At 38.6% G+C, this 27,737-nt stretch overlaps 2 protein-coding genes and 1 long non-coding RNA gene across 6 annotated transcripts in view; 1 reads left to right on the top strand and 2 right to left on the bottom strand.

The window, feature by feature from the left end:
• Nucleotides 1-11: 11 nt before the first annotated feature.
• LOC144205369 (uncharacterized) lies at nt 12-6,422 on the bottom strand. Its single transcript, XR_013328064.1, has 3 exons — nt 6,210-6,422; nt 1,966-2,054; nt 12-251 (listed from the first exon to the last, which is right to left on the bottom strand). It is a non-coding gene; the product is annotated as an uncharacterized LOC144205369 (long non-coding RNA).
• pla2g12b (phospholipase A2, group XIIB) lies at nt 427-3,659 on the top strand. Of its 2 annotated transcripts, none has more exons than XM_077729707.1 (4): nt 427-909; nt 1,496-1,560; nt 1,695-1,860; nt 1,973-3,659. In XM_077729707.1, exons 1-4 carry the CDS (start codon nt 465-467, stop codon nt 2,089-2,091), a joined length of 795 nt encoding a protein of 264 aa, XP_077585833.1. In that variant the 5' UTR covers nt 427-464; the 3' UTR covers nt 2,092-3,659. The 2 variants fall into 2 exon arrangements, with proteins under 2 accessions (XP_077585833.1, XP_077585831.1); XM_077729705.1 differs by having other exon boundaries at nt 1,496-1,572.
• Nucleotides 6,423-7,259: 837 nt separating the features above from the next.
• mcu (mitochondrial calcium uniporter) overlaps nt 7,260-27,737 on the bottom strand; it is a 36,109-nt gene continuing 15,631 nt past the window's right edge. For 2 of the 3 annotated variants that reach the window (XM_077730122.1, XM_077730123.1), the window contains exons 3-10: nt 15,929-15,992; nt 13,593-13,763; nt 13,126-13,230; nt 12,891-13,051; nt 12,236-12,439; nt 11,045-11,161; nt 10,169-10,238; nt 7,260-9,852 (exon numbers count right to left, since the gene is read on the bottom strand). In XM_077730122.1, the coding sequence (XP_077586248.1) occupies nt 9,824-9,852; nt 10,169-10,238; nt 11,045-11,161; nt 12,236-12,439; nt 12,891-13,051; nt 13,126-13,230; nt 13,593-13,763; nt 15,929-15,992 (921 nt within the window). In that variant the 3' untranslated portion in view covers nt 7,260-9,823. Of the gene's footprint in view, nt 10,239-11,044; nt 11,162-12,235; nt 12,440-12,890; nt 13,052-13,125; nt 13,231-13,592; nt 13,764-15,928; nt 15,993-27,737 lie in introns of all 3 variants that reach the window. The other variant, XM_077730124.1, reaches the window with a different exon arrangement.

Below are 27,737 nucleotides of genomic sequence, written 5' to 3'. Positions count from 1 at the left end.
TGGCTCACGTCAAAAGGTTGACGACTTGCATGATAATTTAATCAATATACCCATTACCATTTTATTCTTTATATTTTGTTATTTTAAGTCTTATTATATCAGGATTTTTTTTACACCAGTATTATTCAATCACAGTAACATTTGTTTACATCTCAGTCTCGTGAGAGACAGCTTGCCATTAATGATGGAGAAAAATAAATCCCTTACCTTCATAGCTTAAATTTGTGATGACATCAGTCCATCAATAGAATCTGGAGAAAAAAAAACACACCAAGAAAAAGATTAGTGGAACATAAAAATTGATGAGAGTTGACTTTTGCCCCTGGTAAGCGAGTGCCCTGCTGTCTGCTGGAGCCTAATCACAGGTCAAAGTCCATTTCCAGTAGGAGTGGATGCTTGTTGTCGTCACTCACTCTCAAAGCTCCTCTCACTCTGTTGACAACACATTTGACATTCTTCTAACAATGTTGTTCCGGGCCGTGTCACTTCTACTGCTCCTTTGTGTGTCCGTTGGCATTTGTGCCACGCTGGGTCACTACCAATCCACAAAGCAAGAGGAGGTTGCTGTGACAGAGACTCAAAACAATGCTGTAGAAGACGTCCCACTACAGGCGGACCAAAACAGCCAATTCTCTGAAGTATTACCGGACAAAACTCCTGAAGAAGTCGAAAGGACAGGAGATGTTGAAGGCCAGCAACAACCTTCTCAGGTTGGAGACAAGGCAGAGGAGAAAAATGAGATTGAACCAGTTCACATGGACATGTCTGCATCCCTCAGAAAGAACAGCAGTAATGATTGGGGTTTGATGTCAATTAGAAACGGGTTCCAAACCGTGCACGGCTACTTTGACTACCTGGTTGAGCTAGCAGGGGGCCACAATGGTGTGTGTCAATACCGTTGCAAATATGGTGAGTGACCTGTATTTTTCATTGCTTCATTTTCTGGACCATTGCAGAGGCCAAGGGGGTGCTGGAGCCTATCCTAGCTAACTACGGACACCCTGTGAGGCCGACGGTCAAACCACACGGCAGAGTAGAGTTAGTTTAAACTTGTTTTCATAACACTGGGTGAATTGATGCGTGTGGTTTACCTGGTGAGGCACAATTTATTAACAAACTTGGGAGCTTCAAATTGGATGAAGTGGGTGATGTAATACAGAGACAAGCTCATATAATCTTATCTGTGAAAAGGTCAACTTTGATTTAAGACAGAGGCAAGGCTGATGACATCATACTTGCAGAGTTGAGACCTTACATGGAAATAAATAGATAAACACTTCATTTTTAGAATAAAAATATTTAAGGTCATCAATAGCCTAAATAAAAGGTTTTATGCATGCTTTTAGTTGGGCCTTTTAGTGCAGATAACACGGTACCTATAAGGGTTCCGTGCACTCTACATGAAAATAACTCATTAAAATTACCTTGAAAAGTCCACTGTTTTAATGCAACTCATCACATTTCAACACAAGTGTAAGGTTATTTGTATTTTCAGGAGAACCCCCCAAACCCCGTCCCGGCTACGAGCACCAAGAACCCAATGGCTGCAGCTCATCCATGGTGGGATTCCAGGTGGATGTTCCCCTCGGTTGCCTGCCCAAGGCACCAAACAGCCACCACACACAAACACTGATTATCTCTTGTAATTCCCATCAAAATGTAAAAAATGAAATGACGTATTTCATCTGTGCCAGATGGATCTTGGCATCCCTGCCATGACCGAGTGCTGTAACCAGCTTGACGTGTGTTACGACAACTGCGGTATCGAAAAGTACAATTGCGACAACAAGTTCCGGTCTTGTCTTCATAACATCTGCTCTGACCTCAAGAAAAGTCTTGGATTTGTGTCCAAAGTGCAAGGTGAGACAAAGCTATGTTGACCATTGGAACCATTTTGAGTACTATTAGGCAACAGTCTTAACTTTGTCACTATTCACTACTAATGAAAGCTCATGGTTTTCCTACCTCTTAGCCTGTGAGTCTGTAGCAGATGCCTTGTACAACACGGTGTGGACACTGGGATGCCGGCCTTACATGGACAGCCAAAGGGCAGCCTGCGTTTGTGAGGGAGAAGAGCGAGATGAACTGTGACATTGAATGTAAGAAACGTACATTTTGTGTGCAGAAAAATATGACACTTCTGTATAGATGATATTACAAAGCACGAAAGTCTGAAATTGACCTGGACCAAATTGAAAGACATTACAGGATGACTATGGTAAAGTGCATTTCTACTTTTTCTATTTGTTCAAGCTCAAATTCAGGCGTGTATCACTCCAACATTTCTTTCAGAGTTCAAACAAAAGTGTTTTTATGGACATGAAAGACCAAAACACATTGTAGGAAAATTGTAAATTTTAGAGTGATTGTAAGTTATTTGTTATTTATCAATGTAAGCAGAACAGATCCTCAATAAAATAGAAAGTCTACCAGCCACAAAAATTAGTTTTCAAATTACATTGATAATAAAAGTAATAATCTGATCATCTACATATGCTGCAGGAAACTGACTCGACATGTTAAATATGCTTTTGTCTTTGGCTGAATTGCATTTTTTAATGCAGTTTTGGAATGACATTGCACAATCTGGATCTCATTGGGCGTACCTAATGTTTGTTACTGGTAATTTACATGAACTTATTGCCTGACATGGACACTAATGGACGTCCAATTAATGTAAACTAGGAGGAGTGGCTGTGAATTCTACAGTTTCTGTGCAATAGACAGTTTTAGACATCAATCCATTTCAATCCTCTGACTAAAAATGGATTGGACGTTTAACGCGGTTAACGGAAGCAAATAAATTCATGGATTGGCTGCTTCCTTATAATGTATAATAATGTTCAATGATGTAAAATAAAGTTACCTATAAGTCAACCTATGTTTCATCTTTTACAGATTAAGCTTTGCGGCCAGAGTTAAGATTTCATATAAATGTCACCTACCATATCTGTCATAATTTTGTGCAATGTAGTAGGACCCAAACGTGGGAAAGTAGGCAAGGACCGGGAATAGAGTGCACTAACAAAACTTTAATAAAATTAAAATTGTTCACTTAAAAAAAGACATTGTTTAAAAGCATAATTTCCTTTTTAGTATGGAAAGGAGAGACCTTTTTGGCAGCAAAAATTAAATCTAATCACAACATTATTCATGTAGAAATAATCTCAAACCATCTGTGTGTGTGTTGTTATGAGATTCCACTTCAGTTTTTTTAAAATGTTTTGGGACTATCTTGTCTATCAATGTAGGCAAATATTAAAAATGCGATGATAATCAGGGGACAGGAAATTTAACTTAAAAGAAGGATGTGGTTATGCATTTCAATATAAGCAATGTTGTTAGTTACACAAATCCATTGCATGCAGATGCTCGTGTATTAGCGTGTAGTGGTTAATGATTCTCATTAAAATGCTCAGAGGAGCACGTAAACAGATGTTCCTTGCGTGCCAAGTGAAATATAATGCTTCATCAAGTCCAGCAGTAATGGCTAAGCATATTTCTCTGCAAATACTTAGGTATACTTTTAAGTTGAGAAAAGTGCAAATTATTGGACTAAAAAGGCCTTAAAATCATGTCCTAAGTGCCTTTCAGGTCATGATTCTGAGAATAAGCTCAAATGAGGGGAAAAAGTGGTAAAAGTACGTACAACATGGCCAAAAAAATCTGATCAAGTCATTAAGGAAAATAGTTAATCTTGCTATACAATGTAATTAATAATTTTAATATATTTATGTTTATTGGGTTGATTTTCTTTGCCTTTTATAAATTTTCAGTACATTTTGCATTGCATTGTGCAATAAATAAGATGCCTGGAAAATGAAATTCATTGGATTAAAAAGTTTACATGAATTTATGAATGTGATAGTCAAGGTGCTACTAAGGTTATGTAAGGTCTTCTTGAAGGAAAAGAAAAAAAATGTTTTAGCTAGCAACTATTCAAAGGGTCTTCCTTTTTTGATGGATGAAATAAAATTAAATAAGATTTTACAGTGTGATTAATGCATGACTTCCTCCAAAGACAGATTCTTTTTTTCTCACTGAGCTGTCATCCTTATCCCATTGAGTTGGGGAATCTAATTCAAGAGAAAGTGTTCTCCTGATCTATTTTGAATTGTTTACAAGAAGGGAAGGCGCAATATCACAGAGTGGGAGAGGGTGTTGAAGCCCCGTTATTATTTTTTTGTACTATGCTTTTCTCACATGCAAGTAAACAAACAATTCGTTGTAAAAACAGCCTTTTTCTTAGCAAGTAGTGTTATTTGAAGGTTTGCCAAAGTTTTTTTTGTTATACAAGTCTAAATATTTTAAAGGTCTTAATTTTTTTATGTCAAATCGGACTTGTATAGTTCAGAGTTGTCTGAAAAGGGTATGGGTAAAAAAATGTGAACATTTATACTGTATAAAAGTGAAAAGAACCTATTGAAAGTGACAGTTGGTCAGTCCACATTGATTAGCTATGAATGACCACAATTCATGAAACTACATTAGAACATTGTACAATACATGTTGATCGCTTTCTAAAAAATTCAGTTTATGATATACCAAAATTCCTGTAGTCAATATATCAACAATTAAGATGCAAAATCCTCCAAAATTATCTTTTGACACTGACATGGTTGCACTCTGGAGAAGGAAATATTTGTATTAAAATCATAAATAGACATTGTAAACATATTCTGGTAGTGAACTTTAAACAGGTTGCAGTCACCACCATTGTTACAATTACTACACATGCACACACACACTGATATGTGCATGACAGCACAGCCACCATTGGCCTTCACACACTCCTTCACATCTGAACGTAACACACACCTGGGTCACACCACACAGTTTTTAATTGACGCGAGTGCTGAAGGTACTGAGATGAGTCACCTACAGGGATGAGTATGACAGGTTCCTAAGCAGGCCGACTTCATAATACGGAAGGGACAAGTAATAATAAAGATGGATAGTAATGGGGCAGAACAATGTCACCATCATTTATTCTTCCATCACTTACCATACAAGCACCTTTAATGCAACAAAATGTAATAGAAGGGACGTTTTAGTATAAATAACATTATACTGTAACCGAGAAAAATGTACAGAAGGGTGGCATGGCATCCCCCGCCATTCCTGTGACATGTGGTTATCACAGAAAGGGACCTCGAAAGGCTGGGTGATGTGATACTGTGTTTCTCCATGGTTCATTTAGGTTGATGTAGGCAGAACATGGATCCACGACTGAGGGCAAAGATAATAGCTAATAAAGCGATAATAGTGAAATGATAATAGCTTGGATTTATGCGGCACCCATGCCGTAACACAAGGTCATTTTATAATATCATGTCTGCGTGATTAAGATGGTGACATTGGACGAGAGTAAAGGGTTTAGATCAAAAATCCTGTCGAAAGCAAGGCTGTGGTTTTGTGCAAGGCTTCCAAAAGTGTAATGTAGGAGTCGAAGGTCTCAAATTTCAAAGCTACAAGTTAAAAATCATCTGCAAACACTGGAGAGTTGTAGCCAGAGATACTGGAAGAAGGCTGGTTACAATATCCATATAGCAATAGGAGTAAATAGCCTATATGTATAATGGAATATTACATTACAATTGTAATGAAAACACTTCTACTTGAAGAAGTAAGAAAAAATGTGTTTGCATCAGTTCCTTCTAATTAACAAGATGTGAGGAACCTTCTACCTTGATGTTCAGGGATAACTTGAGCGTGGAACAAAAGCCGTTTGAGAACAATAAACAAAATGAGACATTGATGGCTCTTTACTTCTTGTGTAATTAGGATGCAAAGGGAGAAAAATCAGAGGGAGGGATTGACAAGATTGTAATCGTTGCTGCTGGCTGGCCATTTAGTGCAATTGATACATAAAAGTAATGGTAACACAAACACCAAACTGCACTAAAAAGGCCTGTTAAATTCACCACAGTTGAAGGAAAAAAGTACTATTTCATTACTAATGTTGCATTTCAAATGTCAAAAATAGAAGTGCATAACATCAGAGAAAATCTTACAACATTTCAAATAAGGATCATTAAAATAATAATCCAAAATGCCTGCAGTTATGGATTAAGATTTATTTAATTCACATTATTCCAAAACTTTGCAACATATAAGAAGCTTCTCCAAAGACCTGGTAAATGATGCAATAGTTCTTCTGTTTTGAAGCAAATGCAATGAATTTGCAAACCATTATTTTTTATACTCACTGACAGCAGCTACTTGAAAAGCTTCTCGTATGGGTGAAAGCATTTCAATAGTGTTACATCATGGCGAGGGAACGTGGAAATGGACCCAATAGTGGGGAAGTAGGCAAGGACGAGGGAGGTGGCACTCAAATTAAAACTTCAATAACCTAACGGAGATCTTTAGAAAATAACTATGACTTAGAAATCAAATCATACAAGCAAACCTGACGGGGGGACATTGTGAAACGAGGAACATGGAACAGGGAGCATGGGGTGGTTACTTGACATAGTGCAAACAATCTGACAATGACCAGGCAATCTGTGGGGTTTAAATAGACTGACCTGGGTTGACGAGACAATTAGAAACACTTGGGGAAACACACAAGGGAGGAAGGATACAAAAAGGGGCGGAGAAATGACAGCTGAACACAATGGGAAATCACTTGGACAGGACAACAGGGGGGAAAAAAGCATTAAAAAAGCAAGCAATCCTAACAAATAGTGTGTGGGAATTTGTATAACTATATTCTGTTGCTGAACCTGTGAGAGCCTTTCTGTAGTGTGTATGAGAGTTTATCCCAAAATACCCAGAAGGCCTCTTGTGCTTTGTCATTTGGCTTCGTTGACATGGCAACCAAAAGAAAGCAGATGCTGCAAAAAGCCACATTTGGAAGTTACATTTTCCTAGTAATTTCATGTCATGAAATCAATGGAGACGTTTATTCAAGATGCTCTTGAAGTAATGTAATGAGATGGAAAATATCATGGCTTTTTTCAGTAAGTACTCTTGTAAATAAGACATTGATTTTCTTGCTGGCTCAGGCAGGTTTAATCAGCTTTGTACACTACATTATGGATGCAAGGAAGGAATTGTAGACAAGAATTGGTCTTAAGCAACAACTGGTATAAGTGTGCAAGCTAATGACAGCCAGTGTAGAGATGGATTGTTGAACTTCTTATCCTCACATGGGTTCTAGGGGTGCTGGAGCCTATCCCAACAAATGTCATTGCATTAATTCAAGATAGTGCGGCAGAAAAAAATATAAACAAATGAGGCAACGGACCCCTAGCTCCAAAACCTGGATAAGGATTTTATTGATAATTGTATTACATTTCTCTTTTATACATATTTCATAAATGATACAGGATTTTACACATTCTTTTTTTTTTGGCCAATATTACAGCATCATGTCATCAGAACCATAACGTCGAGAAAGAAATACAAAAAAAAATAATAATAATTGGAGGTCAGAATGAAGTACAAGATCATTTTACTCGTATATGCTTCACCCTTTAAAACATAAGTGCACGCCAGAAGAAAAAAAAAAAAGAAAAAAGCCACCTTGTGGCACCTGATATTTTTTTTTAGTATCAGAAGCAGGACGTTAGGAAGTGAGGTCAGCAGCCAAAGACCCTCTTTACTGGTGCACTGACGATGGACTTTTTCTTTCCATTCTGGGTGGGAATGCAACACACAGTAAAGAAAAATGGATGTGGCTAAGGTGTGATGGGTGAGGAACAAATTCGGCAGAACTATTTCTAAACACGCAGGCCGGTCGGTTCCCTGCATGGAATCTCTACAAACGACGTTCTTAAATTATCTTTTGCCTACTTGGTCTTTTGCATAAACTTTTTTTTGTTTGCTTTTACATAATTGCCCATGTAAACATACATTCATGCAACACCCTCTGTATATAAAGGTCTTTATATTTGATGTATTTAGATTTTTAAAAGACATTGTAGCCCGGGGTAAACAAATGCTGGACGGTGAGATAAAAAAAAAAAATTAATAATAATCAATAAATGATCACCTTCAACACGGATATGTATGGAATGAGGGTGCAATGGAATTTATCACTATTGACAGGCAGCAATGGTGGCAAAGGGTTCACATCAAGGCTAATGTCAAATATTCCAATCCAATAGTCTTTCCTAATTGATGTTTTCCCCAATTGCTTTCCTATCAACAGCGTAAAACTCCTTAACCATCCCAAAAGGCACCTTATCCCATAGAGCAACGCACATCACATGATCAACAGATCAGACCAAATCCTATCTGCATAGGTTACTTTTAATCAGATCTAAACACATGCAATTCAATTGGAAATCTGCAGTTAAAGACCAGGATCTGGTCATAGGATGAGGTCAACTGTCAGCTCATATGAACACATGCGTTCGCGTACTATGTGATGAGATGACAAGGTCGCGGCTGAATCTCCTCGGCGGGAAACCAATGAGTTTAGACCTTTCCGAGCAAAGGAGTATTGGGTCCACATAGAAACCAAAACCAATGAGAAAATGCAGGGTAAGGTATTGCCACTTAATTCAACTGTCTGTAGTATTTTCCACTTAACGCATTGGATGTCTAGAACTGTCAATGGCGCTGAAACATGATCATTGCCCATCTATTATTGTCAAAAGTTGGCAAAAATGTAATAATTTAAGGATTAAAAATGAATAATCCAAATCCCAAAATGTTTATATATATTTTTTCCTTTACAGTGCGGTCCCAATACAGCTTTTATTTTACATTTTGAGACATAAAGTGTCAGAGAGAGGGCCACCACTAAATCCTCACTCAAAAAACAAATGAAACTTGCGTATTTGTCCAGAGAATATGGCTTCTACAAACACAAATACAACCAATCAAGGGCTGACAGAGTCCCCCACAAACTACTAGATATATGAGGCAAAGAAAAGATTGCATTGGAGTAGAAAATGACTAGGGCACGCCTACACATTCACAAAGTTCTACTGAGGGCATACCACCGCATGCAGTCTACCCTGCCTTGTCATGGAGGGAGCAGGGACGTGGGACAACAACAGTGGGGAGAGAAAGCTCACATGGAGACATTTGAAATGTATTTCACCTCATGACTTGAAATTCACTTCAATCCAAACAGGGAGGATGCGATGCTATTTTAAGTTCTCAAGAACGGACGATTGCAGTTGAATAACAGTCAAACTGGATTTATCAGAGTGAAATGTTAAAGAAAATATGTATATGTTTTTTTTTTTTGTATCTAGGAGACAACGTGATAGAATCCTTAATGGCGTGGGTCACATTTTAAGACGAGCTCCTCTCCCCACTGGGAAACAACGAGCATCTGGTCATTGGGTTTATTTGATTGTATACATACATATAGATTCATTTTAAATTCATTTCATAACAAATATACTATGGCTTTCAAAATAAAAAGTGCCAAAATATTTTTTTTTTGGAATAAAAGAACACACAGTGATGTTGTTGTCGGTAGTATTCTCATACTTGCGTAGGCCGGGTCGCTGCGGGGACAGGAAACCGGCTTCTAAACGGACTTCCGTCAAAGGTCACGTTGAAGAAGGATGACTGTCCGTCAACCTGGCGGAGGCGTGGCCAGAGTCTGGAGAGGCAGAAGAGTTCAGCCAGAGAACGAGAGGGTCTCTTTGAGCCTTGCTTGTAAACTTGTTTCATGTGTGAAGGATTGCGTCGCTTCTCAGAACTTGCCCCCATGCCAATTTGTGTGTCTGTGTGTCTGTGTTGGTTCTGCCTTGATATCACACACAAACACACACAGACACACAAATAAAATAGAACAACAGTTTCTCCTGTGTTGGAAAGTCAGCTTGTGGTATTTCCTGTTTCCCCTTCAGGTTCACTGCAGGCTCTGTGTCCGTTCAGAGGCTAAAAACAAATAGCCAAGTAGCAAGTTTAACTTCGCCATCACTGCGAGGTTTTTTTTTTCCAGCTCACCATCGTCCCTTCTTTGATTTTCAGTTGCAATACCAAACAGTAGCTTCAGTTAGGGAGGTAAAAAGGGAAAAGAAAAGGGCAAACACTCCCAATTTGAAAAGGAGGATGCAGGAGAGATGTTGAGGAGGAAAAGGTTTTACATAAGGCAGGGGAGGGTGGTGCAGGGGTCAGGTCGGGATAGAAAAGGGTATGCCGGCAGAAGAGGGGGGGGGGGGGGGGGGGTGTTACTTTTCCCATCAATCTTTACCAGCGTTGAGCTGTTGAACTGGGAGCTGAAGCTGTAGCGGGTCTCTAAGACGTTTCAGATCCAACTCCACCTGGAGGACAGGTAAGAATTGAGACAACAAAAAAGGGCATCTACAACGGATATTAAAAGTGTACACGGACATATTTATGTCACATTCTGCTGTTGGTGTTTTCCAATACAGAACCCAGGTGCGCGGGAGTGGGCGGAGTTTACTGTGTCACACCTGCATCTCAGCTGGCCAGCTGTGTTTAAAAGCTGACAATCCCAAGGTATCGCTTTGCTCAACATTTTTTTTCAGCCTTTTTCTGTGTTATTCTTTATTATTCTGATTTATTTGTCACATTTCTTGTTTTGTATCCTCCAACTTGTGTAGGTATTGAGTGACTTGCTTTGTTTTGGCCTTGAACCCTTCTCTAATGCAGCGTTTTACCCACCGCCTACTTTGAGCTTTGTTTTTTCTTACTACGACAAAAACATTGATGCAATGCCAAAATGTATGGCTCTTATCATCCTACAGTAGATTTGGGCTATGTGTATGTAGGAAAGATGGAAAGTATGCCATGTAGTGTCTGCTAAAATATCTGAACTTTATTTGCAGTTCCAATGAAACACTTTAAAAGGTGGCAGATGAGTGCTGACTCCCATTTAATACAAACTCGAATGTGATTGCATAATTCTATACACGTCCGCGGTTATAAGAGGGTACGGATACTTGGGCACCCACATAAGTGCAGTTATTTTTTTTACTTGTGTGGTACTTAATATGGTGGAACAAGCTTTGAAATTATGTATCTTTTCATTTTGATTTCGTAGACTTTAACTCTATTGCATGTATTGAATGTATTAACACAAAAGCATTTTGACAACCAATTGTACCTCAGATATATCCTCTTTGAGCTTGTTATACTTTTCAATGTCAAAGCGTGTCCTTTTCACCCCCTTGTGGAGGAAGAGAAGATACTGTCGGTCCCTGGCGTCGTCGTACACGTACTCCTGCAGGTGAAAAAGAGATACCGCATTTTGTAAGCAGTCATTTACCAGACATTGTCTTTGACGTTCTGCCAGATAGATCAGATTAGGGTTATTGAAATAGCTTGGGTAGATGTGCCATATGAATGCTGAGTCAAGGGCAACACTGTCATAGTGTCAGGCTAACATATGGCCAAAAATTGTATAATTGGGGTGGGATGTTACAAAGAACAAATTATGTTGAAAAGATGAACTTCTATTGTGAAATTGCATTTTACTGACAAAATGTAATTTTTTGCATGGCAACGTGCTCGTAACATGACATAAACAAATTTAAATGAACTTGGATTACGATGCAGACACAAAAATAAATGTAATCTAACCTTACACTAAACTTAATTCTAATTTTGTTTTACATTTTTATACCTTTCTTTTTATACCTTAGCCTGTATTTGCCCCGCCTCCACATTACACAAGGGAGTTGCGACTCAAAATTTTACTCTTATCTCAAATTGCTCGTATGTCAAAGTATTACTGTATGTCTAAGAACAATATAATCTAACATTTAGGTTCAGGGGCAACAGCAACTACCACAATATAGCAGGTAATCACAAGGATATAGTGAGTTTTTGTTTCAGGACTATGACAGAATAAAAAAAACTAAAATTACATTATTGTTTTGAATGCTTTTCTGACACGAGAATTAATCTTAATGTGGAGATCCGTTTATATGTTATTGTCCTGATGCAAGTTAATGGTGAAGTCAAACAATTGAGTAACCTCATCTGCAGTGGTTGTGTAAAAAGTTCTCAAGGGGAAGCTAAAACCTAAAATTACATTGATTCAAGTCAGTCTTACAAATGATATTCACTCATCCAATAATGCAAGGAGACATTCCAAAGTAGAAATGCAATTGGGGTGAGAACTGGTAATGGCAAGGGTCAGCGATGAGGCATATCATTTTCATTCTCATCAAAGCTTTCATGATCCCCTTTGTCCCCTGGATGAGGAACAATCTGATCTCAATTTCAAAACCAGGATTTTCCCTTTGATTTATTCCCCGTCTGAGTGAATTGGCAAGAGTGTCAATTTTCTTACCTGGCGTGTGAGCACAAAATAGGCATACATAGCCATGGCTGTGCCGTAGGTGATGAAATAAGTGACAGGCTCCATGATATCCCAAGAGTACTCCCACCAGGTCAGTCTAGCCAGGATACCAAATTGGGTGGCCATGTATGCCATGCCGCCCCACAGCACCCAGGTGGTACGTCTCTCTGCCTTCCTACTCAGCTCCTGCTTCACCTAGTAAGATAAATTGTGGTAGGAAGTCATGCACCGTGTTTTAAACAGAAACTCATGAATACATAAATCCCTTGGGCAATATGGAGCTATCCACATACATTACATACAGTTTAGATCAGTTCTAATAATCTTGTTACATGTGCAGTATGACGTTTTTTTAGACTAGAGAAATTTCAGATCCAATTCTGATGTTACATCGATTAAAGATTGGGCCAATACCAAAGAAAAGAATCGATTTTATGATTAATAATTGGCCTGTCCAGGGATAATGATGTTTTTTTTATTATTCATTTAAAATGTGAAAGTGTTTTTTTTTTTATGTTATGTGTATATCAATTGTAGATTAGGTATTATTTTTGTTTTTCTTAAAGATGCTTTTACAGTTGATTTTAACACATTTTTGGACCAGCAGATGAAAAAAAAGCGATTATTCAATAACAGTTAAAAGGACCTTCTCAAGTGGGCGGAGTTCAGAGTTCAGGTCCTCCAGTCGTCCAATGAGCTCGCGCTCTTTACTGAGTTGGTGTTCCTCAATGCGTAAGGTGGTGTAAAGCTGCTGCACCAAGAATTTGACATCGTTCAACCTTTCTGTCTCCTCATGGGGGAGCAACACTGAGGGGAAGGCAAATAAATCATGAAAATGATTTCTTGCTTGCCCTACAGGAAACGACCATGGCTATCCTTACCTCTCCTTGGTGGTCGCACAAGGTGGGTCGTCTCATTGATGACGAGTTTGAAATCATCCAGTAACAAGATGTCTATTCCTGTAGAGGAAGCGACCCTTGCTCCATCTGAGCGTGGAAAAAAGAGACACATGGTGAGAAAGTAAAGTGGAGCAACAAAAGAGTTCCTAGTAAAGTACTCCACACACCCTCCAGCTCTCTTGACCATCGGCTCACTCCTATTATCACAAGAGGGAAAGCAGAAATCTTTCTATGCTAAGAGAGTATTGTGTGCCTCATTGTTCTTCCATAGTAAAGCATTGAAGCGGTTAACATTTGCTGATAAAACTCTGTTGCAAATCTCAGTAGCTAGGACTCATAACATCATCAAAATACACTTAAGATCATGAAAGGGCTTGCAGATGTAAGGGTTGGATGCATTGCCAGTGTACAGTAGATGCGTGTGTGTACAAAAGAAAGGGAGAGAATACCCGTAGAGTATATGGCCACCCGATCGATGCCTCTGTCCTCTGCTTGCAGCTGTTGCAGGAAAACTCCCACACAATCACTTAGAGGCTTGAGAGTGAACTGACAACGTTCTCGCCTGGATGGCAAATTGACCGAGATGACTGGCAGCCCATTCTGGTAGACCACTGTCACGTCTGGGGGGTAAAAAAAGAGAAATGTTAACAAAATTTGAAATCATGCCGTTCACAATGCAAGAATTTGGCTGGAGACATCGAGTGATGGAACCGTGACATCCAAGCTTTATAACAGACAATTTAAAATTATAAGAATTCAAAATTGGACACTTTGATCCGCTAGAAATATAAGCCTTAGGGATAGTGCTATGGACCTGAAGATTGTTTAATAAGTTTGTGTTACCAAAAAGCACAGTCAAATATGAAGGCCATTTTGACCATCCCTGCCATCACTGAAGTAAAATGAGCAGACATCCATTTTCCATCCATTCATTTTCGAAAGCACTTACTGTTCACTGCACACTCCAAGCCTGACTTAAAAGGAAATTGCATTTACAGCCTCCAATGGCCGACTGTCACTCAGCTTGAATTGACATATGACAGCGACGATAAATAAAGAACCAATGTACCCGATGTCACCATACCACCATAAACCAAATCACCTATCAGACAGATAGAATGACAGAAAAGTACCAGAATCCAAGTAAAAATGATATACAAAATCGAACCCAAAACACACAACACACCTTCCCAACTAAGACATCTACAAAAAGCTCTTTCTTAATCTTTTAGTGGGCCAATAGACGTAAGAGTTGTGGAAGTTCATCTATTGACTGCTTCATTGTGACCATTGTGCCTGTGCTTCTGTTCTGTTCACAGTGATATTACTTCTGTTGGGTACGTTAATCTTGTGATAAAGTTAGTAAGTGTTTTGAGACAGTATCTGTCACTGGAATTAATAACATTTTCCTAATGATATCCAAATATCTTCAACAGATGTGTTGTATCCTAACAACTAAAGCTGCATTAGAGACAAGAAGGAATACTTTTAGGATGGAAAAAGGCAAAGTTGGAGGTGCCCTTTTGGAGTTACTCCCCATAAATAAACACTGCATCAGAAAGAGTGCAGTATACACATGATCAATAAAATAATGTATAAAAAAAGTAAGGAAAAAATAAGCATCAAATAGTGTACATGTATAGTTTCATCAAAAATAAGCCCTCTTTACACTGCCAAGCCTGCAATCAATACATTGTAATATTGCTGACCTTTCCTTCTTCGGGCAGTAACGTCAATTCCCCTGATGCCAACTATTGATATTTTGTATTCCCATTAAAAAGCTTAGAGGCCTCTTAAATTACGGCTGCGTGGTTAGACTGACAAATGTGAAAACTAATACACACTTTCTCCAAAAACACATTTCCACCAGGAAATGAAGAAGTGAGCACATCATTAAGATCATTAAACCCCATCTTAAAGTTGGATAGAGATAACATAACAGTGTGTAATCCAGCTCTACTGGAACCTGCACGATCCACTTAACTCATGAGTGCTTCTTAATGACAGGCAAGTAAATCTACAATGGACGAAATCCAAGCTGCAGTGCCACCACAGCTAACCTCTCCCTCCTTCTCAAGACTACTGCAGTGAATCAGCACATCAGCTGGCACAGGCGGCACTGGCCAGGCCCAGCTATAGTCTGGATCGTCACCAAATACAAAAGGGAGCGTACACATTAAATCACCCGCCCACCGCAGAGTTTCTCTCCACCTCTGCCTGCTGCTTTTAATTTCCCCTCTGCGGTCATCATCGCTGAGGGTATCTCTCATCTCATAATCCCATAGCTATTACATCTGAGTTTAAGATAAGATCAGCAACTTTTCACCCCCAAGTTTTCATTCCTCCCATCCCCCCTGACAATCACTCTTGCTTTTATCAAAGAAGAGCAGAAGCTATCCTAAGAGAGTTTCTTAAATGAGAGGCAGCTGCTATTTGAGACATTAGTTTATGCAGACTTCAGAAACATGCTCATTTAATTATATATTTATTAATTAATGCATTTATATATTTATTTATTTATTAACTTAATTATTACCTATCTATTTATGTCTAAAATGTATTTTGCTGTGTCTGCATTCTCACCCTCTTGCTACTATGACAATGGAATTTCCCCAATACGGGATGAATAAAGTTATTTAATCTAAAGCCATGCACCATTTTGTTCTTGAGTATCAAAGGCAAACTGAGGGGTTTTCTCAAGTAAAATAATGCTTTTTGCTTCATCACTCGGTTTATGTTCATATGTTCAAGACTCAAATGGAAATTATAAGGAGGTGAAACCTACCCTCTGATGACGCCGTGGTGCACAACATTCTCTGCCCATGCCATGAAGGGGAGCTTCTCCAAATCTGGACAAACACAGAGGAAAAAATGACTCAGTTATTTCACCAGTAATAATAACATCGATAAACTAATTTGCTGTGGAGGATTTGAGAACTGTCTGAAATGTTCAATCATAGTTTTTGGCTTTTTTCCCCTAAAAAGCCGCATTGTTAGTTATAAATGGCTTATGTATAAAAAAAAAATCTAATTAATTAAATCATGTTAATGCTTCCGAATTTAAATAGATTATTATTGGACTTCTTTTTTCAAGCTTGTTCCTATTTGAAAGTCATTGCCAGCCACAGCATAACCATCAACAACATAGATGAACCGATAACAAGAACATCAAGAGAAACTGCAGTGTGCAAAAGGCAGCCTAGTTACGTTTTTCAGTTGTGCCAGAAACTTGAGGGAGGAGGGGGTGCAGTTGAGCACAGCTTGGGGAAACCCTTTTTTCTCATGCTGCAAAAGTAGGAGTGTGCATATGCACGGCACGTTTCAAATCACACAGCTCACGACATATTCTGCGGAACCATGATCAAGCCTTCTAAGGCAATAGATTCCCTGTTCCATCGCCTTACACATTTACAGTGAGGTAGTGAAAATGTAGCATACAAGATAGGCAAACGTACTTCATTTTTCTAGTCAAATGTATTCCCATACAATTACACATAAGTATTTGTTCATTGAATTTGGTTTATTCCTTTTCCATTCAATTACATATAACCATATGTATTAATTTATCGCTGTTCTGTTACTGTCTTCAGGCTTGTGTCTATTCTCCTTTCTGTAAACATTTGAAGACTGATAAAAGACAAAATAGGACATAGCAATTTATTGTTTATACTTTGTATTTTTCCACCACGTATGTTTGCCAGAACACTATAAACGCTGGCCTGTTGGTCACTCGGGGCGGTCCCCCAGAGAAAAAGCTTTTTCTTTCTAGTCCGCCCATGTTGGGGGAGGAGAAGCCCAGGCAGGTTTACAATTGGACTTTATAATAATGATGATTTCCTGTCTTTCAGTTCTCATTTAATTGGATACTTTGTTCCATGTTTTATTCATAATTCCCATTTTAATTTGTTACGAATCGTGTGTTGTCATCTTCTGTTCATTTGATATCATTAAAAAGCTTGAAAAAAACAAGGTTGACTGCAGCTATCTTTTGCCTTGACATTTTCCTCATCAGTATGCATAAAATATGACACAGTCGTAGCACGACAACCTGAACTCAGCACAAAATCGGCTCCATTTAGCAATTTTTCAAACTGTGAAGAACATGCAACGTATATAATAGTATGAGAATGTATGCAGATATAGTTTGCACAACTTTAACATCATGATATTATAGTATACTATATTTAGTAAGCATGTTGGGGTTTAGAGTAGTGCAAAACCCTATGAATTTGCAGGTTAGATTTCTTGTCAAAGTCACTACAGTTGGACTAGATGCCGTTTAAAAACAAAGCAGAGAGAGACTATCACACTACCTGATGGGCAATTGTGGTCTACTCACATTGGTTAAATCCAGAGTGACAGGGCTTTTAGTCAGGTATTTGAAACAAAACAAACTGCCAACGATACAATCCCTGGCAGTGGTGACATGATTAGATGAACAAAGACAGGTAAGTCCCAGCTAAACTCTATCCATCAAATTATTTTCTGCCATTACTTCAGTGTCGCGAGGGAGCTGGAGTCCATCTCACTTCAGGTGAAAGACAGAGCACAGCCTTAACTGATTGCTAGTCAACCGCCACACACATAAAAACAATCATTCACACTTACCACATTGTTGGAGTGACCAGAATATTCTTTTCTTCCAAAACATCCACTTAATTTATATTACATCCACTCAAGTACATACGTTTCTTTAATGTAAAATCGCCCTGAGATTGGCTGGCCACACATTAAGGGTGAACCACGCCTGGTGCCCATAGTTACAGCACCCTCGCAAACCCCGTGAGGACAAGCGGTTTGGAAAATTAACGAAAAAATGAATGAATAATGAAAAGCCACTCTAAAATAATCAGACAACCCACTACAATAATCAGATATCACACTACAATAAATCATAAATCCCAGTTGTTTGTAATGAACCCTTTTCATTTTGCATGTGACAATACTGGTGTGATTTTTTGAAGAATGCAAAAAGGCCACCCTCATTAAGCACACAAAGAAATGTGTGTATTGCACTGATTGCAGTCTCATGGTATCATGGGAGGCCAAACATTGAGAAACATTTGTGATCCTCTTGAATTGCTGCACACGCAGTCGAGCTCATTTACTAATTTTAAGCAGCAGGGAAAAATTGCAGTGGGGTGGCATCATTCACAAACACCAACATGACTCTGACGTGGGCATGTGACCATCTGTGGTGAGAATTTCAAGTGTGTTTGCAGGTGGCCTAAGTTTGTCCATCCGTCTGTTCAGCAGCCTGTTTGAAAGAAGCAGTTGCAGTACGTCTGAGCTAGGCAAACCTGCCAACACCGCCACATCCTACTCCCAACACACACTCAAACTCCTCCCATCGCATCTCTCTCTCACTCCCTTGGCATACAGCCACTGAGATGCTGGGTGAAATATTTAAGAGCGAAGCTGCAGTCAATAGCAAAACAACCTTGGAATCAATGTCATCCCACTAAAGGAGTTGCAGAAAGGGAGACGCTGGGCACAAATAGGGGGGGGGGACAAACGGATGATATGAAAGGGAGGGAAGTAGAATGATACAGAATGGGAGGATAAATGGAGCAGCAGCAGGGGAGTGATAGAGATAGATGATGGCTCAAGTAGAATGGTGAGAGTCGTGAGTGTGGTCGTGTGTTTCAAACCATGTGCTGCTGCATATACTGTGCCCTGCAGCAGACACGCACACCAGCCCACCTCACTACCTCACCCACGTCTCAAACGTGTTTTCCCTCTTCCATGTGTGTGGGGAGTGGGGTGGGGGTGTTGAAGGGAAGCAGTAGACAGGTCGGGAGGAGGGAAGTTGCTGCAGTAAAGGAATTCCTCGTCTTGAATCAGGGGGTTGCCCCTTGCATTCCCCCTCCTCTCGTTGTCTCACTCTCACTGAATCCAGATATGCTGGTTTCATCATCTCTCCCTAGCCATCTGCACTGCGCTTCACCTCACGCTGCATTTCACTGGACCTCTGGACAGGTTATAAATGGTGTAAAATTGGTGGTAAAAATGTGTGAACAACAGAGCATTTAGCTCTGAATTTCTCAGAAAAGAACATTCATAGAGAATTATCTAAAGGGACTAGGAATAGAGCCAAAGGGGAAACAAAACATTTCTGCTTATACCATTTTCACATGATAAAGAAGTCCATGTAATTGATTTATCATTACTAGGGCTGGACAGAATTTCAATAAAGCTTTGATATCAGTATTTTTAAGTCTACTTGCTTTGGTAGAATGCAAAAACAGTATTTACTAGGACTGGGAAATACAGAACAATTTTGGGAGTGGTTATTATAAAAAGTCAGAGCTGTTTTTGTGAGAGAACTATACCGCAATCTGCATTCATTCTCAGTGTGGAAACGGTAAGACCCATTGACTGACAGCTTTGGCTTAATTTCAGCTGAAGTGAAAATGAAGCATTTTAACAGATTCTCTACCTCAGGGAATTGAATCTTAAGCATGTGATGGTTTGCTTGAATGTAATACAGCATTGGTGAGGAATAATTTCAGTGACATAATTCCCATTTCATTATGACCTTCCGGCGATTTGAAGCACTCTGTCATTTAGCTTCACAATGGCTTCATCCATCTATGTGCTAATACGTTTTTCTGGGCGGCTACATCACAGATAATGCAGCTGATATCTCAAAGTCATTTATGACATCCTGCATCCTATGTTGGATATAATACTGCCTTACTGAAAATGACAATTGTTGTAATAATCCTATTTAACAGATACCTGGTTGAGGTCATGAGACAAGGACATATTTACAGTAAAATGGATATAGGTTCGAATTTACCAGCATGCAAGTCATTTGGTATTCGATTATGTTGTCATTACAGTAAATGCTGAAACGAACAAGGTGGAGTTTAGAAGGTCACACAGGAAAGGTTCAATATGATAAAAATGAATATCTCAGAACAAAAACACTAAACACATTTATCCAAAAATCACTTACAACTTTCCTGTAGTTAGATAATAGGCATCCCCAAAACACTCACTTAATTTTCTGAATGTATTCTGAAAGATAAGGCAGCCATTCAGTACTTGCCAGAGAAGGAAGAAGAATTGTATGACAGTTATCACAGTGAAACTTATGCAATAGAGAAAAGGCTGAAAGCTATTGACTGATAATGAAATCTCTGGTCCCATTCTTCAATGCCACATTACTACACAATCTCCACTTACACTCTGAGCAAACTCTTACAAAGCACGGTAGGCCAAACATAAGCTGTTCACAATCTGATTTCCCCACTGCAATGCAGACTTGACTAGCTCAAACATTCAAACACATGAAATAAATGGGGGTTTAATTTAATCTTAATATTCTATTTCATTTTGCTAAAATTGCCTTTAAAACCCTGGGTGTAGATTCATTGATGCCTGCTCATAGTGTGTATACCACAGAGGACAAAAAACTAGCATGTATGATTTGGGTGGCCATAATAAAGCCACCTCAAATGACTTCTCTACGCCTTAGTCGGGCCGACATTGCAAGAAACCTTTGCATTATTAAATGGCGAAGCAGGCTTTCATGCTCCCGCACTAAAACATGTGCTCTATTGTGGAATTCTCATAAAGAATTTGAACCTAGTGAGATCCAAAAAAAATATTTTTTTGAAGTCCTGTAACCACAGCAACACGTAAAATGACATTTATAATGCATTTACTCCGTACACATAACACCGTATACCCAATGCATAGACAAGGGTGTGGGAGCAGGTGCTATTTTTACAGGCACGATATGACCCTTTTTGATCGCTTATACAGCAGATGGCACTTGCTGTTCGTGCCCGTGATCATTGCATTGCGAATCACGCAACACCCATCCCTTTTCCGAGCTACTATGAACCTGGAAGAAGCGACGTCTCCCCTGCTTCTTCAATCTTTATTTTTTCCATCAGTTTACCCCAGACCCGGCTGATTATCAAAAACTCTATGCAGACCCTGTCATTTACGCAGACACCTGCTATTCCTTTTTACTGGGCCCTGATCCTAAGGTGATCCTACTAGCCTGCAGCTCATGTACAGCAAGCCCTTGCATCCCAATTACTTCTGCTGAATAAGCAGTGTCCTTATGCATCCTAAATTCCTTCTCCCCATTTTTATGAGTAACCAAACGAATAGGCATTTCTGTCTGCTATACTGGTTTCATATATACATCCTATACATACATACATTTACATATACATATATATATAGCATGTGCTGATTGTATTATTATATAATTGTGTACATGTACTATTAACCTGGATTGTTAATGACTTAATTTCCCAAATGTTGAATGCTGTTCAAACAATTAATGTTTGAGTAATTTGGTTAGTTCTGATTTATTGTGCTGCAGTGGCTGAAGGCAATGAATAATTTCTTCACAGGTTTGAAACAATGTTAATATTTGGATAGTATGCCAGAATCTAGTCACCCTATTAATGCGAGAAAATAAAATACAACTGTGGCACCATAATGGCTGCTATTAGTGCTATTTACTTTTTCCACTGCTTCTTCACCGATTGCCCTGCAAAATCTGCACCACAATGATTATATGCACATTGACATTTAAAATAGGAATTAGATCTGAATTTGATTGGAAGTCTTTTTCAAAAGGTACTATGTCAAATATGGTACAGTTTCATCCTGTGCTATGCAATATCAGTGTCCTATATCAATACCAAAAATAAATAGGAGATTTGAAATGCTTTCCACACATCAACTAGAGGTCTACATTGTCATTTTACCCTGACACGCCCAAATTTGCAATGCTCTCAGTTAGTTTTGTCACGTTTTCAATAAAAAATGAAAAACATATCACTTTCTTCTTTTATTAGTTCTGTATTTTCTATCCCAGAAACTCACAAATATGATCGCAGCATCCTTTTTTTTGAGTGACTGGAATAGCTAAAAAACTAAGACCACACATTGTAGTTGATCTCTAGTACCCTGACAAAGCCTACCCACAAAAATTAAAGTAGTTACCGCAGTAGGAATATTTAGTGCATGCCGATAAATATGCTGCATTTAAAAAAAAAATCTTTAAACATGTATTTTAACAACTGTCTTAACTTGTGAAGCAAATGAACCATGTATAATGTTTTGTTAAGCAATTATATGTATGTCATGTATGTTCATAATATATTTGCTTTAAAATACTGGTATAGGTTGCCAGGACACTTTAAAACAATATTAGAATAAGTTTTACCATTATGGACCCAGTAATGAACTCTGTGCTTGTTTTGTGCGAGTCCAAGTATGACATTCAAGCCAGACTACAGCATTGCATCCCAGTTAAGGCAATGAATTCTTCCAGAGACCACAACTGCTATTTATGAAACGGGCCATGGGAATGTTCCTTTTGAAGAAACATTGACAGTATTCTTCCCAGCGACAACCTTGTTCCACTGACACAAAATGCCTTGGCTCGGAGTGAGACCAACTATAGAAGGCAATGCAAGATAAGACAACTCAAGAGTTTAGCTATCAATCAGCCTTGGTAGATTTCTGATTACATCACTTTGTGCTTCACAGCGAAATGGAAAGCGAGTGAAAGAGACGACCTGAAATCGGACCCCATGGAATTGCTGTTCTCTGTCTTCTCAGCTGTGTCAGCAGCTTGGTCTGAGCTTTACTTCGCTCCATTCCACATAGACATGTCATGGCATGCAGCAAGAAGGGCTCCAATGAATTGACAGACAGGATCAGACACTTCGGAGGTTGTTGTTTAAGTTTAATTTGGAACTTTTGCTCTCAGGACGCTTGTCATTCAAGTGGACATGATACACACTCTTATAAGACCAACATTAGCATGTAATAAATATGTAGCACCTCTAAACGGAATACAATTTGCTTCAATTGAACTTGGACACGATCCAAGCTGCTTGCTAGCGGCATGTGAAAAAGGATCACACAGATTCAAGTCCATTTTAGGTCAAGCATCATTGCATCAACTTAATTTAATCCAAATTTAATGTATAAACATTTTTCACCAAACATTTTTCTTCGTCTTTTCAGTAATATCTATGAAATGTCAACAAGTTATCAACAATTGTACTTACTGTCGGGGAGGAAATAACACCAATGCCAGTATGTCATATCAATGTGTATTATTTTTTTCTTCATTTCTTACAAATGCACAGTACATATGTTATTTTCTCAACACTCTATTTCACAGCACACTGGTTGATCAGAGAGCTTGCTTTCCATTCAGAGACTATGTATGGCAACACGCCAGGAGTGAAACTGTAGACTGTTCAACCTCTAGTTTGTCCCTAAAAGCAGCACTTGGACAGAAACACAATATCAACTCATAGAAGCCAACGATTCAAGGTGTCAAACCATCTATGGAAACTAACAGTGGTAAAGCAAAGAGATGTTGGTCCCATTATCCAACATCCACGTCACAGGTCAGCAACCAAGCTCAATGAAAGTTATTAGAGTTGTATGGATGCACAGCAGATGAAGCTTGATCCATTATAGAAGACAAGGCTCAAGTACAAGAGTCATTACTGGGAGGAAAGGTGACTTGCACTGAATACTAATACAGTAAATGGAAATACTTGAGGAGGGAGATATGAAGACCGACTTTTTTTCTGGGGATTATGGAGAGACTCTTTAAATTTGTCATTTAGGGCACATGAAAGGGCAACAATAGATGACATACTGAACTGAGATTAGAGAAAAGGGACAAATTTAATAATAGTCTTAGTCAAGCTAAGAAGTCGGATCCAGCACTAATCTCAGTTGACTTTATTAGCCGTTTTCCAACATAATCAAGCATCCCTGCCTCAACCTCTTGTGTGGTCTGTGTGCTGTGTTTGTCATCCCTCCCAGAGCTGTCGAAGCTGGACCCAGCACGTCAAGCTCACAAACACCCACACAATGCACAACGCAATGACATACTGCCTGGGATTCTTTGCCATGTGAAAATTGGACTGTCTGCTTATTTGACTGCTACATCCATTCCCTAAACCCTGGAGGTGGCGACAATTATAGATTTAGAGATGCTGGCCCACTTTTTGTTGAGTCTATTTGAGTTAAGAGGTGGACCTGTATTACCTACAAATATTTGATGCAATTTGTATTAAATAAAGAATGAAGTGGCCCGGTTGTCGAGTGGTTAGCATGTGGGCTTCACAGTTCTGAGAGCAAGGGTTTGATCCCATGTCTGGATCCTGTGTGAAATTTGCATGTTTGCATGGGTTTTTTCTGGGTACTTTGGTTTCGTCCTGCATCTCAAAAACATGTGGAGTGGGCTGGTTGAGAACTGTAAGTTGCCCTAACTAGGTGAGAGTGTGAGAGTGAATGGTTGTCCGTCTCTTCGTGCCCCGCGATTGGCTAGCACACCAATTCAGGGTGTCCCCCACCTGGTGCCCATAGTTGGCTGAGATAAGCTCCAGCACTCCCTGTGACCCTTGTGAAGATAAGTGGTACGGCAAATGAATGAATACATGAGTGATTGCACAACAATTGACTACTTAATTAAAGCACAATGAGATGAATACAGTAAAAATACTACTTTACATTGCTTGACACATTATATTGCTACACTGTACTACACGAAACCTTTTAGGCGAAAGCTATGACTGATAGCTATTTGCCTTCAGAATATGAGGCACAATGGCAAGAATTTTTAAGCGGGCTCTCTGCTTCAAGCTTAGAAGAGAAGATAAAGAGGATTTTATTTTTTCAGTTCTGGAAATGCAAAACCTGGTTTTAAAGTTATTTGAAAAGTATATTTTGAAGGTGAAAAGAACTCGTGTGGAATTTGTGGGGTCTTGTTCCCCTGAGAAACAGCAAATATCCACTAAATTACAAAAAGAAGATACACATGCGTGTGTGCACACGCACAAGTAAACACACACAATACACAGGTCAATCAATGTCATCATTAGACAATGTAATGGCATCTCAAATTTACAGGCCACTGGAGGCTTTTTAAGTCGTTAAGCGTTAGTGATCCGTGTAACCTGATGGAATAATCAATTTAATTTAATACAAAAAGATAAAAAATAATAATAATACAGCTCTATGGTCAAAGAGCGGTTTAGCAATAACCTATATGATTTAAATTGAACAGATTTGACTGTGGAATAATGAAAGTAAAAATGGAAAAATAATATTAAATGTTATTGAATGTTTATCAAAAGTTAACGGCGCTCAATCGGAAATTCAACAAAAAAATGCTAACAGTTCAGAGCTGTCTACATATATTTAAAAAAATTGGACAACTTATAGTTTGATTCTCATGGGAAGGCTGCAGTGAAATTGATGCATGCCAAGCAGCAACCTTTGGATGGATCTGAAGGCTCAGTCTTACCCGAGGGGAAGATAAGTGCCGATGCTGCAGTAATGAAGTGATGGAGGAGGAGCATGATTGATTGAATGGGAAAAAGAAACAAGGAAAATAAAAAAAAGGTAAAAAAAATAAATAAATACAATACAGCTGGTGTAAGAGGCCTATCTAGAAATTAGGATAGCAAGGTGAACTGACCTTCTTCATCCTGGATGATGTATGATATTTCAGCTTTGCTGATTCCTCCAATGTCCACCAGTAATATCTGGCAAGTCAAATACTCCCAAATGAACCTTCTTTGTCTCATCCCTGTGAATACTGTGTCATCTCCTTGTGTTTATATCTCATCTCACCTCATCTCATTTTCTGAAGCGCTTTATCCTCATTAAGTTCGCGGGGTGTTTATATTTAGACAGCAATGTAAAACGGTGTCATTGTGCACACTAACCTCTCACAACTCAAAATTTAGGGATCAACATGCCAAGCCAAAAGTTGGCCATTTCACAAAACACTGCATCTGTGTCTTTGTGGGTCTTTTGAAATAATTTGTTAGTTGGTGTATTTTTTTTTTGATTAATTGCTCATTGAAGAGTTGATAAGTTGGACTAGATCCTGATCAATTTAAATTTAATGTTGGCAGAATCTAGTTTCTACTAAACTGTCTATTTAATTTGAAATAGTTTGTGGCATTGCAAATTGATGTCAACTACAGCCTACATTCAGTGGGACTGGATATACTATTATTTCCACCCATATTCTGTTTTTTAAGAGGCCCCTCATAACTACAGCGACAAGATTTTTCTTTGCACATCAGTGTACAAAAAAGAACACAAAGTCTTACCATGCATAATGCACAATAAAATCAAATGTAAACACGGCCTGATGGCCCATCGTTCCCTACCTTCTCCATTTGATAAGGTTATGACACAACATCCATATTCACCAACACAAACAAAAGCACATTAGACATTTGCTCACTACTCTGAGCAAATACGCTCGCACACGCACACAAATGACGGCACTGTAAGGGGTACCTGGCCAACACACTATCCAGATCAGAACTGTAAACACTAAAGAAACAAATAACTTGTTCTCATTAAATTTCCGTCCAATACAAACTGCAGTGTGGATGAAGGTCTTATCTTTAGGGGAAAAAAAGAGCTCTCTTGACCTTGAGGTGGTTTTAAGAACATCATGTGTCTGCATCACTGGATATAAGCAATAGTGACCAGATGTAAAGAGTTGTGATCTTAACAGGCAAGTAGAGATAAAAAGACAAACTGACAATGTACAAAGCTGGAAAATAGATATAAAAGGAGAATAATAGTTTTGATAAAATCAAATGGGAAACAAAGCAATTCAGAAGCTGCACTGGAGTCAAGGATGTTAAAGACTACAACACCACCAAAAACAACTACTGCTCATAGTTAAACCAAAGTCTCATAATTGGTGGCTTTAAATTCTCATCATTCTTATGTGATATATCTAATTATGGAGGCACAACTTTGCTCTATAAACCACAAATTATTTCAGATTTTTTGTATTAAAATTCTTTGCTGATAATGTTTTCTCATGTGTAATATAACTCAGATACGCACCTAATTCAAGTTTGATTCAAACAATTAAAAAATTACTTTTCACATACAAAAATGAACTAAAGGGAGAAGGTTATTACACTGGGGTGTCCCTTTTTTCAGATGGCAATCCTCACCTTATTTAAAGTATAAAAAAAATCAACTTCACATACTGTTAACAAGGTGAAATAAAACACTGGCAACAATTTATAAGTAGGCTTCAATGACTATAAAGTACTGTAATTACTAGTTACCCAAGGAAAGACTCATTATTTGCTCTGCTCTACTCGTAAAATGTGTTTTTGGGCTAGACAGTACGTACAAATTCTCATTTTTACAGTGTATAAATCTATTATATGAGATTTGTGAAAATATTCTTTATAGCAGTTATCCCATCAATGATGATATTTTTATAATGGTCACTGTCGCTTTCAGTAAAGACTATTTGCATAGCTCCAAACATGTTTATGAACTCGTAATGCTGTATAAATTGCCTTCCTGAATTGCTTTAGTGTACACTCTTGTCAAACCTATATCAAGATTTTCTTCACATAAATCTGTCCTCACATAACTAACTGCACAGGCTGCTTTAGATCTTCAACAGCAAAGTAGCACAATGACACCCCCGATGGAGTGTTTTGCTTTGAACTCCATGAATACATTTCCACTGTTAATGAGCTTAATCAAAGAGCTTGGGTGACTTGCATACTAACAATTTCTAAACTGAAGAT

This window comes from Stigmatopora nigra, chromosome 12 (genome assembly GCF_051989575.1).
Source record: "Stigmatopora nigra isolate UIUO_SnigA chromosome 12, RoL_Snig_1.1, whole genome shotgun sequence".
NCBI classification, from domain to species: Eukaryota; Metazoa; Chordata; class Actinopteri; order Syngnathiformes; family Syngnathidae; genus Stigmatopora; species Stigmatopora nigra.
Note: the sequence above shows the minus strand (reverse complement) of the source record. Positions and strands in the feature narration are given on the sequence as shown.